Source organism: Sapajus apella, unplaced genomic scaffold (assembly GCF_009761245.1).
Source record: "Sapajus apella isolate SASKATOON/1434 unplaced genomic scaffold, GSC_monkey_1.0 scaffold35, whole genome shotgun sequence".
Lineage (NCBI taxonomy): Eukaryota > Metazoa > Chordata > Mammalia > Primates > Cebidae > Sapajus > Sapajus apella.
The window spans coordinates 9,773,933-9,795,245 of NW_022436975.1; the positions used below are offsets into that span (position 1 = coordinate 9,773,933).

Genomic DNA, 21,313 nt, shown 5'->3' on the forward strand with positions numbered 1-21,313 from the left:
TGAGAGTAATGGAATCTTTTTAAGACAAAAGATTATTCATTTACCATAAAGCTTGAAATCTAATGATGGTGATTATCAGTGCCAAGTTGCAGACACTGGGGACAGCATTTAATAATAGCTTACATTGGCTGGGCATGGTGGCTCATGCCTGCAGTCCCACTTTGGGAGGTCAAGATGGGTGGATCACTTGATGTCAGGAGCTCGAGACCAGCCTGGCCAACATGGCGAAACCCCAACTGTACTAAAAATACTAAAAATTAGCCAGGCACAGTGGCAGGCACCTGTAATCCCAGCTACTCAGGAGACTGAGACAGGAGAATTGCTTGAACCCAGAAGGCGGAGGTTGCAGTGAGCCAAGATCATGCCATTCCACTCCAGCCTGGCCAATACAGCAAGACTCCGTCTCTAAAAATAACAACAGTAATAATAATAGCTTACATTTACTAAACAAATTCTGGGCTGAGCTCCTCAATGAGCACTTTTAGGTGTCACCTCAAGGAATTGTCACCTCAGCCAATGAAATGTAGGATTCATGGTTATCAGTGTTTCATAAATGAGGAAACTCCAGTACACCAGCTGGAAGAACTTGCTCAGGGTCAATTGTCCTGTGTTCTTTTTCCATGCCCTAAGCATTTGCCCCACTGACTTCTCATTTCTATGCCTAGATGAAATCTCAGACAGGACCTGCAGCCTTTTCAGTTCACCTTCAATAATTTAGAGCCCCAGATCGGTTTCAGGCATGGAAAAGTGCTGCCCCACATCAAGATCAAAACTCCACCTCTGGTCCAGTTAAATTGGTTTCTCTTCTCCCGGCTCAGACCCGCATTGGCTTGGAGACCCTGTGAAGAAGGGGACTTAACAAACATCATTTTCCCCGCTTTCCTTGTTCCAGCTCCTCTCCTGCTCCTTATCACGTGGCTCTTCCAGCCCGTACTGGGCAGACCCCACAGGGGTGCGTAATAAGCAATGGATGGGCAGAGCATTCAGTGGAGGTGACAGGGTTTCTCTCCTTGGCTCTTGCAGCAGAAATCGATGTCCTCTGGGCATGGCACATTTCAGAGCTGCTTCTCTCTGGGAGCTTTTGTTCCCTGGAGGCAGCCACACCTTTCCCCCAGCTAGTGGATGCCCCCAGCCTTCTCAGAGGAGGGCTGTGTGCCGACATTTTCTCTGTCGGTCTCCTTTGAGGAGACTCCTTTGAGAATACTCCCAGACCACCTTTCTCCAGCACATGCATGTGCTGAGCAAACCCTCATCCTTGTGCCCGTGGAAAGGCAGCTTCATCCTGCCTGGGTGGTCTGGTTAGAGAGTCCATTACATACTCTGCCCTTAACTTCCCAGACTGGAGGTATAAGCCATTTCCCAGGCTCCTCAGCTCCAAGGGACCTGTGTTGGGCTTTTTGGGTGCCCCTGAATTCAACCCTAGCCAGTGTGAGATGAGAGGAGGTTATAGCCACCATTGTGTACCTGAGCACTGAATGAAGGGCTTTAGACTGGCCTGATGCTGTTCTCCTGAGACAAAGCTACTTCCATTCCAGTAGACTTGCCAGCTTGGCTTGCCCACCTGACATCATGAGAAATCTTTGTGGGTAACAAACTGTACCCAGTCCACTCCCTCCTGACTTACCACTTGGAGGATCCTGCCACAACGTAGTGCATATTGACTTACGTCAAAATAACATGCCTGTGTGAGTTTTGTGCTGTTGCACTAGTATCCTTCAGCACACCTCAGGAGCACCACAGAGGTGGACATTCCTTGATCTGTATCTGTAAAAACTTCGGAAGGTAAAAGTTGGCCTTCCTTGCATCTCTATGCTTGGTTCAACATTTGCTTCCCCTTCTCTTGTCGTATAGAGTAGATGTGTCAAAAGAAACAGGACTTTTAAAGGTTGCTGCAAAAGTGGAGAAATTATTTACTCATCTTGTGGAAAAAATTAAAGTGCCTAATTAAAGCAAAATAATGGAAACCTAGAGCAAGGGGATACTTTGTTAAATAACACTGGAAGACCTACTCCAGTCAGCTGAAAGAATAGGCTAAAATATGACTAGAATACTGGAATCAGAAGTTTAAGTGTTCTTAGAAAAAGTCTGTGGTTTGAAAGAATTTATAACGTGATAGTGTTGTTGTCAAGAAAATTATTTTACTTGCACTCCAGAGCTGATTGCTGATGGCAATAGCAAGGCCAGAAAGAGAAGATTCAGCCGTCAAAATTATAGATGGTGAGGGATTTTACCATGGAGATAAGAAAGAAAAAGACACATCATTCAGTAACTGGAAAAGTGCAAGTCCTGAAAGGATGGCGGTTTTGACTTAATGTTTCCAGGTGGTTGGCCCTCTGATTTCATACTTTCTGTCCAATTTATGGTGTGTGAAGTCAGTCTTTTTTGGTACATGCCTTTTACTCTTCCATTCACTCTTTCACTTTTCTCCTTTACTTTTGGATGCTTTACAAGTTATGCTCACAGTATAAAAGGGGCTAATGAAAATGATGATGTGCTTGGAAGAGAAGGAAAAGGGAAGATGTTGAAAATGATAGCATATCTTATTGATTAAAATGAATAAATAAATGTCTAAATAAAATGGGTAAATAAAGGAAGCAATGGAATGGCATTGCTGTTGGTTAAAAATGGCTCAGGCAGAGGGAGCAGCAGAAATGGACACAGTGGATGTGAAGGAACCACCGTAGTTGTAGTTCTGTTTGACTTAAGCCAAGGGTACAAAGGAAGAAGGGAGCAAAGATTGGAGAGGAGAGTGTATATTTCCCACCAACCATTTCTCCTAGTCAAGTGGGCAGCCGGAAATGACTCATCCTGAACATGTACCTCCTCACCCTCCGCACTCTGTCTGTCTCCCAGTGCGGCCCAGTGTGCCTCTTTTTTTTTTTTTTTTTTTTTTGATACAGAGTCTTGATCTGTCACCTAGGCTGGAGTGCAGTGGCACTCCAGCTCACTGCAATGAACTCAGCTCACTGCAACCTCCACCTCCCAGGTTCAAATGATTATCCTGCCTCAGCCTCCCGAGTAGCTGGGAATACAGGCATGTGTCATCACCCACAGCTAATTTTTAGTAGAGACAGGGTTTTACCATGTTAGCCAGGCTGGTCTCAATCTCCTTACCTCGTGGCCACCCACATGGCCTCCCAAAGTGGGATTATAGGCGTGAGCCACCGCGTCTGACCGTGCCTCTTAAACATCCCTTGAAACTGTCCACTCTTTTCTTCATCCTAAAGTCGCCCTCCTGGTAAGAGTGAAGTGAATGAAAATACCTGTGTGCTTTTATTTAACCCACTCAAAAAAACCCTAAAGAGCTAGGTACTATTGCTATCCCCATTTTCCAGATGGGAAATCTGAGGTGCGAGAAGATAAAGTGACCTGCCCAAGGTTACTCAGCCATTATGGGGCAGAACCATAGGCAGTGCCATACTGGCCAGTGTGCAGAGCCCAGCTGCCATGTCCCCTCTCCTGGGAAGCTCTGACCCATCTCTCTGCAGCCACACATAATCCCCACTCATCCTGTCCCCATACTGCAGCCGAAGGATTTTTTAAAAATACAAATATGACATTGTCACTAATGCTCAATTACCTCATAAAGTCCAAAGTCATCTGCCCTTCCCCTACACCCAGTTGGCCTCTGACCACTGTCCTCTAGCACTCCATACTAGCCATCGGAGTGTCTTGAATATACCATGAACTCAAAAGCTGCCCTGATGAGGGATGCCCTCACCTCCTGGACCTTTACTGGATTTTGTGTCCCCCCTATGCTTCCCTTCCTTCAAGTTCTTTGCCACAGTCCTGCCAAATTTATTTTCTACATCATTCATTCAATTCACATGTATCAAATGCATTTTGAATGTTTTTTTAAGTTCAGGATTTTTCTACTTCTTTACGTCTTACGCATAATTGTTCCACCAATAGGTACTAATAGATTGAACACAGCCTTAATTCGGTCAGCGCTAAGTGCATTTCTCTTACATTTGCAAAGAATCCAAAAGTTAACATTGCCATGGGAAACTGCATTTTTACTTCAAAGACAAGGATGTGACGCTGTTCTTAAAAGGGAGGCCGAGAGTATAGATGCGAGAGTGATCGGAGTCAAGCTGGAACCTGATGCTAAAAGTCAGTAAGCACAAATACCATTACCAGAAAAATCAAAGAGCGGTGTTCCGGAGAACAGTTTTACACATATTGTAAATGTTTTGTTATCTGGCACATTAGGAAACTAGGAGAATCGGTTCAAGAATTCTTAATAACGTCAAAGGTAAATTGCTTCTTTTATTTGCTCCCAAGAATGTTTGAGCTGAAGACATTTTTCAGCTCACCAGATTCAACACATTTATTTTTATAGATAAGAAAATCAAGACACTGAAATGTTAGGTGACTTAGAGCTGAATTACTCAGGCCTGCCCTGGAATAGTGTTACCCCCCTTTTCTTGCTGTAAGACACAGGGGAATTACTCACTCTCACATAGAAACTTCTGTGGGTGAATCCAGGCTGTGTTCAGTTCCCAGGGCCCTTGCTCTAACTCCAGTGCTTTCTTTCCTACTGAAAATTTAAAGACTAACCATTAACTATCCTTTTCTTTTTAGTTACCGGAAGCACTCTTTAAAGAGGAAGTAACGAAACAGCAGACTGAAGTTTGGCCAACAATGTTTTTAATATTGAATTTTTAAATCAAGAGAGTTTGTGCAGAGCTCTGGATTTGCTGCTGTATCAACAGTGAGCCACATTCCCCATGGCAGCCCTTAGCTGGGGGTGCCTTTCCCCAAGCCATACACTCTCCCATTATTGGCCTGGCCTCAAAGGCTTCGAAGCCCAAATTGCCCGGATTACATCAACTGTGGCTTTAGCTTTTTTAAAAAGAAATAATCTGTGTATAAGGTTCATTCTCTGTGTCTAACCACCTTCAGGATTGCAAATGTTCTTAAGTCTCCCCAAGGTTATAGTTCAGCTGAGGGTCCTGTTCACCTGACTGCACCTGTGAGGAGCTGGCAGATTGGAAATTAGAAAGGTTCAGGCCACTTTGGTTTTAAAAACTTGGAATTCTCTGAGATTGCTGTTTCTGGGCCTTAAAAGCTCAGACTTTTGCTCATTCAGAGAAGAAACTTTGGCCTGTTTCCTCTGTGCTGGAGGCATTTGGGTTCTAATAGGATGCTGGCTAGCACAGAAATGGGCTTGCCACCTTTCCTATTGCTACTCAAAGGCAACAAACAGCATCACCTGCGATCTGGTGAGAAATCCATAATCTGGGGCCTCACCCCAAATCTAACAAATCACACTGTGCTTTAAGGAGATCCTTGAGGGGTTTGCAGGCCCATTAAAGGTTGAGAAGCACCACTAGAGTGAGTAGCGGGAGATAACGTTACTCTTCCTTGTCTTTGGATGCTCTGCTCTCAGCTGGCTCTATGTGACACATGTTCTCCCTGCACAGACCAGGACTCCCCCAAAGATGATATGCCCTCACCCCGCCACCATCACCCCCAGGCCAGATTGCTTTTGAGTTCACATTTGAGTTCATATCTGCTCTGATTCAGCAAACCATTTAGCACGTTGGCTTTGCCAAGTTTCTTTTCCCCGATCCTTTTAATCCCTTCATGAAATTTTCAAATGGATATTAAACAGAGTAGAAGAGAGCCAAGATGGTTTGCGAATGGAAGTTTCTCCCACTCTCAGGCTGTGTTCTCCATCCTGAGTCATAAGTCAAGGATCAGGCAAAGCTATATAATCACTTTTGTTGATGAAACCCTATAGGGCCAAGATCTAATTTTCATTCCTCAAAACAACAAGAAGCCCCTCGCAGCCTGGCAGGTGGCCTGACCATCCCATCAGTGCCTGGCTGCATCTCAGGGCTGTTCAGGACATGAGAGGGCTGGCAGCAAGGCCAAAGACAGTAGAGTGTCATGTGCCACAGTGCTCTCTGAAATGACTTGATGGTTATCTCGTACAAAACTCAGAATATTTCTCCAGCACTATATAGTTCTGACCCTGCCAACACTGTTTCACAGTAAAAAATAAAAGAACCAGAGTGAAGGATTGCGTAAATATTACAAGAAAGAGCAGCCTAAGTCACCTGCTTATCTTTGAAGTAGGTTTACTTCGTTGGCTATACCAGGTAGAAAACTTGGAGTATGCCTTAGTATCCTACCACACCCCAAACAGTATCCTTAGTTTTTTTCCTGTCGCTTTTGGGTCTTTCAATAATATAATGTTTTTTTCCTCCCCAGAGTTCACATCAAAACTACAAACTCTATCCATAGTCATGTCAAAACATCATCACTGTGTTGAAAATTATTAGGGAAATTGGGAATAGAATGGGGAAGGGGTAGAAGCCAAAAGGAAATGAGGTATGAAGTACTTACAGATAATTGCTATTTCTGACATAGTTCTTTCACTCGGGTTTTAAGATTAGTAATTGTCGAGGAGTGTGGAAAAATTGTGAGTGCTGGAGGAGCCGTCCTGAGGGTGTCTGCTGCATGACTAGAGAAAGCAGTGTGCAAGAAAGACGAGAAGCTTTCTGGAGAATACTTCCTAGAAGATAGACTGGTAGTTCTCACTCTCGTGAATCAACAATAAGGCTTTTTTTTTTTTGAGACAGAGTCTTGTCCTGTCACTCAGGCTGGAGTGCAGTGCCATGATCTCAGCTTACTGCAACCTCCACGTCCTGGGTTCAAGCAATTCTCCTGCTTCAATCTCCAGCTGGGATTACAGGCACGCACCACTGTGCTGGGCTAACTTTTTTTTCTTTAGTAGAGATGGAGTTTCACCATGTTGGCCAAGCTGGTCTCTAACTCCTGACCTTGTGATCCGCCCACCTCAGCCTTCCAAAGTGCTAGGATTACAGGCATGAGCCACCATGCCTGACCAAAAGTCAGGCTTTTTATTCAGTGTTGCCAGCAGTTCCAAAGCCTACCATAACAGACCTGCAGGTCTGCAGGTGTGCACAGAAGGCCAGGCCAGGGGTGTAGGTGTTTGGGGCTTCTGGTCCTAATGTGATGGAACTAGAAGAGAAGATGGTTAGAAGAGACGCACAGGCCTGCATGCGGAGTGATATTACATGAGAACTACAGCTCATCTTCAAAGCGCTTTGTCCTAAGAACAGTCAGTGCAGGACCATAGAAAAGTTCAGTCATTCACCAGTATTCCAACGTGCTATTTTGAAACTGGAAAAAAGTCCTTCATTCTTAGATCCTCAGAACCTCTCCAATTTAGAGTAAGACAGGACTGAAGGAATCTTGTCCAACTAACTCATGCCCCAGGAGAAGGGAGATGAGCTTTGTCTCCCACTGCCCACTAGATGATGTTCCCACTCTGGTCCTCAGGCACAAAGTTGAAGGGTGCAGATCTTGGTCCTGCCCCTCACTGTCCCTAAACCTTCTGATATTGTCCTGGGGTCAGACCTCTCCCAAGAGACCTGGGTATGATGCCCTCAGAGTTGCATCCTGGCCGAGGCTCTGCTGCCTGCTCTGGCTCTGAGTCTCTCTGTAAAGAGGATGAGATTGTGCCTCCAGAGGAATCGGGGCTCCCTTCTGGCATTTCATTCAACATGTGTTCAAAGAAACAATCTCATTTCATCTTAATGGGAGGAGGTGGTTTTTTAAACTAAATTGAGGTATCAAAATAGAACCACACAATTAAAGGAAATTGTTAATGTGTATTGCCTTGGGGTTTCTCAAATCTTGCATAGGAAAATATTTTTATTAGAACAAATCCCTTCGAAGATTACTAAAATTATCTCTAACAAAACACTGTGATGGGTTGCATTTAGAGATTTAAGAATTTCAGAAGATTATAAGGAGAAATATCGGGAGATTTGGTTGTAATATGACATTATCTATTTTGAAAGTTAGTTATTTGGCATGTTAGTTGAATAGGTTACTCTCTGAACATTCCTAATTATAACCAAAGATGTTGATAAGGTCATTAGCTGTTGCTTTGGAGTGCTGATGCATCTGTAAATATTCTCTGCCTGCAGTAACAGGCTATGGGAGGAGTTGTTCCAGGGACTGCGGGGGTAAGTGTTACATTATATGGCATAGGAAATAGAAAGACTCCTTATAGAATTGTAGTAGGAATATTGATAAACTTTCCACTATTGACATGTGGGATTTGTTGTTGTTGGCTTGGTAAGTCAAGCTGTCCCATAAAAGCTTACCTGTGACTCAAGTTTTCTATAGTATTAAAATAACATATTTTTAGGTATGAGTGAAAATTTTTTTTTTTTGAGATGGAGTTTTGCTCTATCACCAGGCTGGAGTGCAGCGGCGCAATCTTGGCTCACTGCAACCTCTGCCTCCTGGGTTCAAGCGATTCTTTCGCCTCAGCTTCCCGAGTAGCTGGGACCACAGGCACGTGCCACCATGCCCGGCCATTTTTTGTATTTTTAGTAGAGACGAGGTTTCACCATGTTGGCCAGGATGGTCTCGATCTCTTGACCTCGTAATCTGCCCACCTCCGCCTCCTAAAGTGCTGGGATTGGTATGATTGACATTTTTAAGATTTTGTTCCTAGTAATATAGGGGATTTGGGAATATACATACCATAAAGAAACTTTTGATTTCTTCTCATTAAGTATGAAAAATTATGGAGCACTTAGGGACAATTAAATTATCTACTCATATGGTAAATCTGGAAGTATTTCTAGGTTTCTTCTAATGTTAAAAAAAAGTAAGCTTGTGTTTAATGGGAGGAACTCCATACACATTAGTGGTTTGCAGAAGAAAGTGTTTTTAAATGTATTAGTTGGCCAAAGTAAGATAACTGAAACATGTTGTTTTGTTTTGTTTTGTTGTTTTAACTTTGTAGCTTTCCTGCCAAACCCATTTCTTACCCTTTTCAGTTTATGAAGTTTAAAAAGTGACCGTTGCAAGTGTTGCTGAGAGATGTGGTAGCACGAAGGGAATACGGAGGGAGAAGTTTTGCTTCATTGCAAAAGAAGGATTTGTAGGAACTTGGTGGCTTGTAATAAGCTGGGGAACTGGGCTTGGCTAGACCCTCATTCGTACGTTCATCTAGTATTTGCTGGGTTTTGAGCTAAGAAATGCCAACCGGGCATGTTCAGAAGGCGGATCTCACCAATCCGGAGGCAGCTGGAAGAGTTCGCGCGTGGGAAACCTCAGCCCTTTCTTTCTTCCCAGCATCGCGCTGCGCTGCCGCGGGTCGGCGCAGGCGGGGGCACACGGCCCGGGTCGTCCCCCTCGCTTGGTTGGGGGAACAGCTCCGGAGCTGCGGCCTGCGACCCTCGGCCGGCCGCGCAGGGGCGGGGCGGGGGCGCTGCGGGGTTTGTTGCTAGAGCCGTGATGTCACCCGCCCCTCCTAACCCGCGGTTGGTTGTTTTGTGTTTCAGCTCTGCCTGCAGTTGAACACAAAGACCTGGAGGAGACTCCCACCTCCTTCAGGGAGAAGAAAGGAGGCAACGAAGCAGATTAAAGGAACTTGTGGCTTGTGGCCTTTTTGTCCAAGGGCTGCCTGGAAGGAGAGGAAAGTGTGTGAAAGGCGCCGCGGCGGTTAATGAGCTGTGAGATGAGGCGTTGCTGCGGCCGCCGCTGCTGACACTCGCTCCCAGGCTGCACCCGCCGCCCGCGTTGCTTCATGTACATGTGTCTATTCAGGCCGTGCGGAGGCGCCCAGAAGAACATCCAACACGGCTGCCGGGGAAAGACCGCCCACCATGCCCACGGAGACCCTACAGACAGGTAGCATGGTGAAGCCGGTCAGCCCCGCGGGCACCTTCACCTCGGCCGTGCCCCTGCGCATCCTCAACAAGGGGCCAGAGTACTTCCGCAGGCAGGCCGAGCCCAACCCCAAGAGGCTCAGCGCCGTGGAGAGGCTGGAGGCCGACAAGGCCAAGTACGTCAAGAGCCAGGAGGTGATCAACGCCAAGCAGGAACCGGTGAAGCCCGCCGTGCTGGCCAAGCCCCCGGTGTGCCCGGCTGCCAAGCGCGCGCTGGGCAGCCCCACGCTCAAAGTGTTCGGCAACCATGCCAAGACCGAGAGCGGCGTGCAGAGGGAGAACCTCAAGCTGGAGATTCTGAAGAACATCATCAATAGCTCCGAGGGCTCCAGCTCAGGCTCAGGGCACAAGCACAGCTCCCGCAACTGGCCGCCCCACCGCTCGGAAGCTACTGACCTGCACCGGCACTCCTTCGCGGAGTCCCTGAAGGTCTACCCGACGCAGGGCCGCGGCAGCCCGCAGGAGGGCGGCTCCCACGTGAGCAGGAGACTGCTGGAGCAGTCGGCCGAGTCCTTCCTCCATGTGTCCCACAGCTCCTCGGACATCCGCAAGGTGACCAGCGTGAAGCCCCTCAAGGCCATCCCCTGCAGTAGCTCTGCCCCTCCTCTGCCTCCCAAGCCCAAAATCGCAGCCATCGCCTCCATGAAGTCCCCCGAGGCCGATCCTGTGGAACCAGCTTGTGGAGTCAGCCGGAGACCCTCCCTCCAGCGGTCTAAGTCAGACTTGAGTGACAGATATTTCCGAGTGGACGCAGACGTGGAGAGGTTCTTCAACTACTGTGGGCTGGACCCGGAAGAGCTGGAAAACCTGGGCATGGAAAACTTTGCAAGGGCTAATTCTGACATAATATCCCTCAACTTCCGCAGCGCAAGCATGATCAGCTCAGACTGTGAACAGTCTCAGGACAGTAACAGTGACCTTAGAAATGATGACAGTGCCAATGACCGCGTGCCGTATGGCATTTCTGCCATCGAGAGAAATGCTAGAATCATCAAGTGGTTATATAGCATCAAACAAGCTAGAGAGTCACAGAAGGTCTCCCACGTGTAAGACAGTGCGTGGAAAGGAGGGAGGGTGGGTCTCTGTGCTTATGCAGTCGTGAAGGTTGTGAGGTCTCCTTGAAGTGTTGTGAGCTTCTTCACTCTTTGTGTTGCTTGTTGTGCAATGTTTTCAAGTTGCATGCCTGTCAACATGGGGACTGACCTGGCTTCCACGTCACCATCGCTGCAGAGCCTGGCTGAACATGCATCATCTGCCAAAAGTTTCAGGCCAGAATCTGATTAGGGCTTTGCTCCTAAGCAAAACTGTTTACATGAAAATGGTATACAACTTCTTCGATATTTATGTGGTTCTTGTGTTTTTATATCCCGCGCTATTGTGTCTTAATTAAAAGTTTTATCAACTGGCTTTTAAGTTGAGAGCAGGATCTTTTTGAAATAAAAAGCCACTTTGCCTACATGTAAGACTATTCCCGTGGGACAGTGATTGGGATCTGCTGTCAAACAGATAGTGACTGACCGAACATAGAACCAGGCTGGGTTTTCTGTGGAATAAAGTGGTGAGCCTGACATTAATCATTTACATGTTGAAATTCTCTTTCCACTTAGTGAAGCAGTCGTTTGGGTAACAATGCTACGTTTTGTGTCTGATTCAGTGTGTAAATGTTGGTGGTTCTGTGTAATACCCCAAGGAAAGATGATCAGATACAATGAAGGATGGGTAAATCTAGGAGGTTGGATGTTTGGGGGTTTTGTTGATGTTCTGATTTGGGATAATTCAGAAATTTTTAATATTGTCTTTTGACAGAATGGCCACCCTGAAACAGATACTGAATGCCTTTAAAAAAAAGTTATGGTTTTTTTGTGGGTTTTTTTGTTTGTTTGTTTGTTTTGTTTTGTTTTGGTCAAGAACTACTAATTTGATGCTGTTTCTTTCCCTCTCCCTTTGTTGTTGTTTGATTTGGAGGAAGGGAGTGGGGCTTGTGCAGGTTCGCACAGAAATGGAAATATCAGCCATATCAGTAGAGCCTCCCATTCAAAAGTGAATGCACTTGGTAGCTAAACTATATCTGAGCAGCGTGATTCTGTTGTCTTGTATATGTTATTCTCTCAGGCTGTGGGTCTTTGTTACAGCTCTAGGAAACTGTAGAAACACAATGCTATGTAGCTTTTCCACCCCGTAGTCTCTAGTGCTGCCCATCAACTTGTCCCCTTTTTTCCCCAATAACCTGTCTTCCAAGTGGTACTCTTAGCTATCACTCAGCTGACACCAAGATGTGGTGGCTGAGAGGGAAACCTACAAGTGGTTTGCCTCATTGCTTTTGCTATGTCTGAAGTTCTCAGCAGCACTACGTTAGACTTCATCAGCTAATAGGAAACTTTTTATGGTGTAAATGCTGTAAGACTTTGTACATACTTCAGTTGTTACGAAATCTTTAAAGAAAAAAATGAAAAAGTTACGCTAATAAATTGCTCTGGTGCAGGCACTAATGGTGGTGGTTTCTCTTTGTCCTTCTCTGTTCTCCTTCCACAAAAGTTTAACTTTTGACTATGAATCAGAAGTAGATTTTTGATAGTCAATAATTATTATTTCAATAATTTTCATTATTGAAATAATGAAACATTATTTCATTACGTTTTCACCATATTCCAATGACTCTGAACAGCAGTGTTCTTAAAATATGCTGCAGCATCTCAGTTCACACTTGTGTTATGTTTGTCTTTTCTTAAACATCAGGATGTTTTTACATCTTCCACAAGACTCTTGAGTTGTAAATATTTATGAGCTCTTACCTTGGAGGCGTATCTTTGAAATGTATGGCTTAGTTTTTATTTGTACCAGCCCAACATCTGTACAATGGCACGTGTCTACACACTCGCTCCTCCACTCCTTCCTTCATTCCTGTCGCTTGTGGAATGACTCCTTTCAGACAGCACGGTAGGCACAGGACTGCCACGGTCAACAACACAGTCTCTGCCTCAAGGAACTTAGATTTTCCCCATTATTTTAAGAGAAATAATATACCTCTTATTGGACATGTCCTATTTGCTATATTTGGACACTGAGTATTCCATGGTGGTTTATTACATCAAGTTATTCAAAAATTAATGTTTCTTACAAAATTCCGTATAATATGCAAATGTAAAATACAGCCCTATTGAAAAGGTAATTTTCAGAAACAAATTATATGATTCTCAACTATTACTGTTTATAAACATTTTCCTTCTGAAAAGCAAATTTGCTTTCTTGACTTTCCTGTTTTTGAATTCTGCCTGGTTCTTTTACTCATGTTCAGTAAAACTAGAACCCTGCTTCCAAGAGGAAATATTTTGGAATGCAGCTATGAGTGGGGATGACGCAATGTGTTCAATATAATAGAATAAAAATTAATTTTCTAAAAAAACAAAATAAAACAAAATTTTATTTCTTACCATTTGTGTAGAAATGTGGCCTTTTAAAACACATATGACTTTGCATTGACATATTCATCTCTCTCTCAAGCTACTGACATATTAAAAATAGATATTATTTTCCTAAGGAAACCCTTTTCTGGGGAGATGACCACTTAGCTAATTTACTATCACTGCTTGTGCTATTTGAGTCATAGACTGAATTTTCCAGTATTTCAATACTATGTGCGATCTGTATTCAGACAGGACTATAAATCACCCCACTACAATTCAGTCTAATCCTCTGTGGCTTACTTGTACAATGGACAAATGTGAGGCTTTTGGTTCCAATGGAAGATCGGAGCGCTTTCTTTTTGTTCTTGAACTAGCATTTCTATAAGAACATTTCAAATGCTTAATATTCAATCCTAAGAGTGTGGTATTTCTTGTGAAGTACTTTTTGTGAAGGGCTCATTTTTCTAAGCTCATGGAAGTATCGTGTGTGTATAAGACAATAATGTTGGTATAAATGTGGTGGTGTTGAATAGTTCACACTTTTTTTTTTCCTACACAATGCAGAGTGAAACATGATTGCACTAGATGGCCTTAGAAACTACCTGTTTCTTTCTGAAAACCACCAAATCTTAAGACAGCCTTCCATATGCACCCCTCTGCCATTGCCTTAGTTCATATTCTCATCATCTCTTACCTGAGCTGTTGATTCTAGAAGTTCCTAACTGGAAATCTCCATCACAACGCAATCAGCCTCTTCCCCATTCCATTTCATGCCAGAAATACCATCAGCTCTGATCATGTCACTCCCCTGTGTAAAAGCACCCTCCGGCTTGAATAGGTTGCTGATAGGCTAAATCCTAACTTCCTATAATAGAGAAAGTTGGACATCTCAGTCACCCAGCCCAGGCCTCCAGGCTCCAACCAAAGGGAAGTTTGCTTTGGGAACTTTTCACCACTGTGTTTGTGATCTATTGCATAACAAATTATCCCAAAACTTAGTAACTTTAAACAATTACCATAGTTCCTGTGGATCAGGAATGCTAGAGTGGCTTAGCAAAGTGGTGTTGGCTCAGGGTATTTCACGAGGCTACAGGCAAGATGAGGCTTGACCACTTCCAAGATGGCTCGCATGTTATTAGCAAGAGGGCTCAATTCTCTACAACATGGGCCTCTCCCAGGGGCTGCCTGAGAGTCCTTATAACATAGCATCTGGTTTCCCCCAGAAAGAGTGACCAGGGAGAGGGAGCAAGGAGGATGCCACACTGCCTCATACAGTTCAGTATCCTGGGTCACACACATTCAGTGTGTGCGATGGCAGTCTATCACATTCAATTCACTCGAAGTGGGTCACTAAATATAGCCCAACAGGGAGAGGAGTGAGGCTCATATTTTAAACGGAGGAATATCAAGGAACTTGTAGACATATCTTAAAACCATCATTGCTGCTGAGTTTCAGTGGCTCTTCAATCTAGAAGGAATGCTTTCTCCTCCCTCCTAGACCACATAGACACTTGCTCTTTCGATACTCAACACAATCATCAATCAGTGCAATTTTTTTTTGAGTCTCTATGTTACCTTTCTCCGTTAGATTGTATTTTTTTGTCGTTTGTCATGGCCATGACCCAGCCTTTGCTAGCCAAAATGGTGCCTTTGTATGAATTTTAAAAAGGTGTGCCTTCCTCAAAACATTTTATTTCCTTCCAAAAAAATAAAAATGAAAACCTCCTAATAAACATGCAAATCTCTGATGACTGTGATGCAAACTGTGGTCCCAGAGTTGGGCAGCAAGCAAGAAACACAGCAGCCCAGGGTATATAATAGGCGCTTAGGCAGTACATACTGACTTTTTTGTTGTTGTTTTGCCTATGACGTTCATGTCCTATGCTAAATTATAAATGTTGCTCCAGTAAACCCAAAGTAATAGTTATTGTCCCCATTTTAGAGGTGAGAAAACTTAGTTTCATGGAGATTATGCACTTTAACCAAGATCCCAGAGACAGGAACTTGCAGAGTGGAACCTGAAACTCAACTCATTCCAAATGTTTTGAGGAAGGCATGCCCTCTCTACAGCCCAGTTGGAGACAAAAAAGGCAAACTGAGTATGTTATGCCTAAACACAGAAGGGCCCTTAAATTCGTTTTGATATTTTTATCTGATGGCTGTGTGAATAAACAGTCCTCAAGCAGTCAAAATTCAGAAATTTCATTCTTACCTAAATAGGAGCCCATAAAGTTAGAAAAAGACTTCAGCTCTTCCACTGTGAGTAACACACAGCCCAATGAGTTCAGATGCAAGGACATTCGAAATTTGTGCTTTCAGTTTTGATGTGCCATATTTTAAAATCGCATCCTGTCTGTTTTGATCAAGGACTTTTAGAAGGCTGGAGAAAAATGGCCACAATTTCACATCAGGAAACACATTTTGACTATTTGTTGAGTCAGCTTCACTGCGTTCTCCCGTCCTTGCGGATGTAGCTGGCATATTCTGACCAGAAGGAATAAAGAGGGTAAGAAAGCTCCAGATAGACTGAGTAGATTCCTAACTCAGTCAGAAGAGACAGCGAATCTCATCAGCATTTTGAAAATGCCAAACCTGACTCGTCCACTTAGCCCCATAAAATAACTCGACTTCTGTCAGTTTCATGCTGAACAAGAGCTGAGCTGGAAGGACCCCACGGTGGGTGGCTGCATGAGTGACTCTGCACAGGTCATCTTCATGAAGGTTTCTCCTGTGTAGTCAGGCCCTATCTCCTTGCTTTGGCAGAAACCCAGGAGAAGGAAAAGCCAGAGGTCCTTGGCCACCTTTTAGAACCCCTTCCTCCAATACCTGGGACTCACCTGCTTCAAAGTGCACTGCCATTCCCTCATCTGGAAAATGTGAGGAGGCCATCAGACAGATGTGAGCCCTTGGCCTCAGGGCTCTGGGACAGCATGGATAACTTTTTGAAGCATTAGGATGATGTATGAAGAATATGAGAATTCAGAGAAGACTAGGTTCATATCGTAGGCAAGTAGGAGAGCAAGTGAGACCCAGTGGGGGCCAAACACTTAATAGAATAGCACTTTATGCTCTGTCTACCTGGGAGATTGTTAATTGGAGAAGAAAATGAAGGATTCTTTTCTAAATGGAGGGAATCTTCAGAAAAGCCTCGTTAAACTTTCAGGTTGACACAGGCTGACAGAATCGAATGTGGCCAGGTCCACACCAACATACCATTCAAAGTTGTGAGGATAAAGATTATGATGGTCTTTTACTAGTTGAACATTCTTTTCATGTGACATTCATGAAACTACATGTCTTAGATGGACACTATGACAAGCACTTTATTACAGAATCTCACCTTATTCTCACAAGAACTTTAGAAGTAAATTTGAATCCATCTTACTGACGAAGAAGCTGAGGATTAAGTTTCTTCTCCAGGGCACACATCTAGTAAACAGAAAAAGCAAAACACAAACCCAGGTTCATAAAACATATCCTAAGACTCAGTCTGTGCACATGAAAATGAATTGTTCATATCTGGGATGGTGGGATCACTTTTGCTTCTTTGCAGTAAGTTGCATCACAGAACATTTCTCAGAACTTAAAACACTGTTGTACATACTGGTTTGTGATTGTTTCATAGAGTGAGTGACTCAAAACTGTTGATCATATGTGATCACATCAGGACCCAAGTTCTGAGTTCTTCTGAGAGGGACATTAGTAATAAACTATCCCTCTCCGTGTTACTGTACAATGGAGAAAACAGAGATCCAGATTAAATGAGGTGGTGGATGCAGCTGGGGCTGTAGGGCAAGTGAACTGGCAGAGGGGCTGGAACAGGGAGACAGCTGCTCAGACCCCATGAAGGAGCCTGGATCAGGGAGCAGTAGAACCTCACAAGGCTAACAATTTCATTGTGCCAAGTAGGAGTAACCTGGATGGAATAAACCCTGTTATTTTCAGGCAGTTTCCCTGACTCAAAAACTATGTATCATATATTTAAATAAACTTTGATTTAGAGTTTTTCTGTTAATATACATTAACTATTTTTAAATTAATTAGCACACATAATAAAGATGAAGAAATTTCTCTAAGGAAGTTTTTGTCAATTTTGGAAATGAGAACCACTATCTTAATATTATTTTATTAACTTTGCCATCCATAGATGCCCAGTGATCCATCCTCAAGATCTCAGGAACCATTTTTCCAGGTCTGGTTCCTCTGCCTCCTTGTCTGCTGAGACGGACGTTGCCACTGGTTCTGATATCCCTTTCTCTCTCCTTCCAGGATCATAGGAGGATTGCATTTCTACATCCCATAGCATTAGCTGTGGCCGGTGAGCCACCAACAGAAGCAACATGTTATAGACGGGAGGGGGCCTAAAAAGCCAGCCCATGACTGTCTGTCTTCCCCTCCTCCTGACAGGCAGCCAGCAGAGTCCCAGAGGGTGGAGTTTCCATTAGGATCCTGAATGAGGATAGTGTGGACAAAGGCCTCCATCCTAACCCAGAAGGACTATGTCAACCTGTGGGATAAACTTTATCTTTCTAAGTCACTGAGAGCGTGGGGCTCTTTCATTTTTACTGCAGTACAGCCTCTCCTGTGCTGGCCTCTGTTGAAGTGCACCCGATCTGCCGCACAGGAGAGACTGCCATGCTGTTCCATTAGGAGGGGGTGCAAAGGAGCTGGGACCAGGGATCACCTTTTCATAAGTGTCCCCGAGATGATTCGTGTGCACTTCAAAATTACAGTCTTTACTTTCACAGATAATTTTCAATGTTACTAACCAGAAATCAAGTGAGCATACTGTAGTCGCCAAATACTTAAAAATAGATTGATATATCTTAGAACCACAATTATAAGCTCTAGCTTTTTGGAAGCTTATTTTCAGAAATTAAAAAAAATGCATTCATTGTCCCTGCCCACTGTGATAAACTAGGCAGATTGGAATCAGGTTGGAGCCTCTTTCCATTTGCAATGTCCCAGTGCATTCTGGCCACTATGACCTGTCATGAGGACCACCGCCATAGCCCCTGAGGGGTGTCCACTCTGCTCTTGCTTCCCTCACTGCATTCCTAGAGAGCTACCAAAAGTGATCTGATCTTTAAAAAGCAGAAATCACATGGTGTCATTTTGTGGTTTCCATTGTAGCTATGACATAATTCTTTAAAAATGCCAAACCTCAGTCTATAAGGCCTTTCAGTGATCCCTCCCCAACAGGCCCCTTGCCCTAAGCCCCCATTCTCTTCACTGGCACCCTGCTCTGGGCTCCTCCTGTCTCTGTGTTTGTGAAACCTATCAGCTCCTCTCACCCCAGTCCCCAAGGGCCAGGATCTTGCTGCTTAGCCTTAGTAGACTATTTTTCCGTTGATATTTGACCTTTCTGTTACCAACTTGTCATTTTAGATTTTGCTTCAGCTGACATCTCGGAGGGCCCTTCCTGCCACGCTGTGTAAAGTAGATGCTGTGTTAATCTCCATTCCCTGCATATTTCCTTCCTGGTCCTTTGTAATCTGAAGTCACCATATTCATTAAGTGACCGTCATAGTTCCCTTTTACTTCCTTTACCCAGTTCAGTGCCTGGCACAGGGTTGTGAAGAGTGGGTACCTTTGGAATGAATGGAGGAATCCAAACATAACTCCTCAACTAAATCCCACCTCGTGGCTGCAGAGCCCCCACCAGCTCATGCCTTTCTGCCTCCCCTGTCTCTGTTGTAGAGACCATCGTTCTACAAGAGGCAACTGGGCTTGACATTGAAGAGTTTTCTTCCTATTTTTTCTTGGAAAATAAATCAAACAGCATGTTTGTGGTAACGGGAGTCCAGAATATGAAATTCTTTAAGTATTTTTCACTCCTTGTGCAATTGTCTTCAAAAGAAGAAGTCATGCTCACTTTGCACCATAGCCCAGAGTCAGGGAAACTCTGCTGGCGGGTGGAGCGGGGGGGTGGGAGGGAGCGGGGAAGCAGGGAATAATAATCTAAGACTGTTAACATGAGCTAGATCTGACACCCTTGTATTTGTCCCAAAGGACAATGAGTAGCATATTCCTTTTCTCTGCCAGAATACAAAAACCCTTTACCGAAAATACATCCTCGGGGTAGTGCTACTGGGTATTAACCATTGCAGCCCTGCGGGGAGACTTTTCCAGGCAAATCGCCTCAGAAACACTTTCCATTTTAGCCTTTCAATGTGTGCACACTGACCTCTCCACCACGGGTTCACCGTCCAAGTTCTCTGGAAATTCTGCTCACTGGGGCAGTGGGAAACAAGCCATGCATGAATGCAATTGCTCCCTCAACTGAATAAAATTGTGGTGGCTCGTAATTGATAACATATGGAAATTCAACTGGGAAAAAGAAAAAACGGGAGGGAGAATTCTCATTACACCACCTCCTAGAATGCTTAGCTTAGCATGTTTTGCTGTCTTAAGTGTCAATAAGTTTGAAGCTTTCGAGGATTTCTGGACATACATAATCTTTTCCGGTCCTTTCCTCCTTTTTATAATAGTTGGAGAACAGCAGCCAGGTGAGTTATTTATGTGCCTCACACACCCAGCTCCCGGCGGACAGGTGCTCCAAACGTTTCAGTCACATCACTTTCCTCTATTGAGTTCTACGCCATTGTAAGGACTTGAGCTACTGAGCATTTTATTTTGGTGGAAAATGTTCAGACATTCATTTATTAACTTCATGGGCATGTGGTTTTTCACTAATGCTTTCCCTGTGTCCTCCCAGTGAGCTGACAGCTGCACATGGATTAGGAATGCGTGGCTAAGGCCTGTGGCTGCGGGAAAAGCACTCCACTTAGTCTGGACAAAGGCTTGGTGTGTTTTCTCCATGTTTCAGATTTCTCAGAGCATCTCAGTGTTCAAGCATCTGATCTGAACCAAACCCACTTCCCTGAAGACCCCTTGCTCTGTGTTTATGGACTTATTCCCATCTGCTGAGAATTCTTTTGGTTAAAAAAAAAAATCTATGAATGGAGATCTGGATAGCATTTTAGGTTTCCAAATGTTTTCAAGTTTAATTCCCCACCTAATACCTTTTAAAAGCAGTTTAATGGTTGAGATGGAATTTTGTGCATTCTGCTATGTTAATATGTATGCACATGTTGGATTTCTTAAGGAATTTATTCCAGGCAAATGTGCTGGGGGTCAAATTACACTACGGTTATTTCTAAAACTTAAACCCTGGTGATTTGTTTGGATCTGTTCAGGGGAATATGAAATGCTATGCAGACCAGCATTGCAAGGCTGATTTCAACCTCAAAGGGAAATGTAAAGGATCTTCTTTTCTTGAGCATGTATTTGCTCTTAACACTATTTTCCTTTTGATTGGATTGCTTTTTCACACATTCAGGTTTAGAGGGGAAGAAAGAACAGAAAAGAAAAATAGAGAGCAAGCATCTTGCCGGTGAAAAGGCGACACAGCTGGTGCTGAGGCTGCTTAACATTCCTCTTTTTGCTGACGTGTAGATGCCCACTAGTAGGTCACTTCCCTGAAGACGGGCACTCTTCCTCGCCTGTGTATGACCAGGCCCTAGTTAACTCTGTGACAAGTACTGGATATAGGTACTTAATGTTTGCTGAATGGATGTCGAGTAGAGAGAACTAGGAGCACTTTAGGATTCTTAATCTGTGGGGAGAAACCAGAAAGGCTTAGTGGGGTGGCTTCCCATCAGTTACATCCTGTCCCTTCATAGGCTCCCCACACCCATGTGCTGTGGCTCTCCTCCTTCACCTTCTCCATCTCACCTCTCTTCCCTGAGTTGCTGTGATGAACCAAGCATCTCTAGGCCCAAGACAGAATAGATGCTCACAGCCACAAGGAAGCTGGCTCCTTGATAGAGAGCACATCCAATAGGATAAATAAGTCAGATGTATAAAATGTTAGTTGATAGTATGTACTTAGGGAAAAAAATAAATAAACAGGGAGGAGAGAGAGGGAGTGGCCTGCTCAGGGAATCATTCGAGAAAGACTGAAGGAAGTGAGGGAGGAGCCCTGCATGTACCTTGGAAAAGCAATCTGGGCTAGAGACATCAAATAAACTGCAGGGAGGCCAGCAGGACTAGTAACGGATGGGCTCATCAGGTAAGACCTGTTGGCTATTTAGCAATGTGTCTAAGGGGAAAAAAAGAATGTACTATAATCAAATTTAGAGGAAACTTCAGGTTAAATAGAGGTAAGCATGTTCTGTCGGA

At 44.2% G+C, this 21,313-nt stretch overlaps 1 protein-coding gene across 5 annotated transcripts in view; it reads left to right on the forward strand.

The window, feature by feature from the left end:
• FAM110B (family with sequence similarity 110 member B) overlaps window positions 1-12,214 on the forward strand; it is a 155,975-nt gene extending 143,761 nt beyond the window's left edge. For 4 of the 5 annotated variants that reach the window (XM_032296147.1, XM_032296144.1, XM_032296145.1 and 1 more), the window contains one exon: window positions 9,339-12,214. In XM_032296147.1, the coding sequence (XP_032152038.1) occupies window positions 9,663-10,775 (1,113 nt within the window). In that variant the 5' untranslated portion in view covers window positions 9,339-9,662 and the 3' untranslated portion in view covers window positions 10,776-12,214. The remainder of the gene's footprint in view (window positions 1-9,338) is intronic. The other variant, XM_032296143.1, reaches the window with a different exon arrangement.
• Window positions 12,215-21,313: the final 9,099 nt, after the last annotated feature.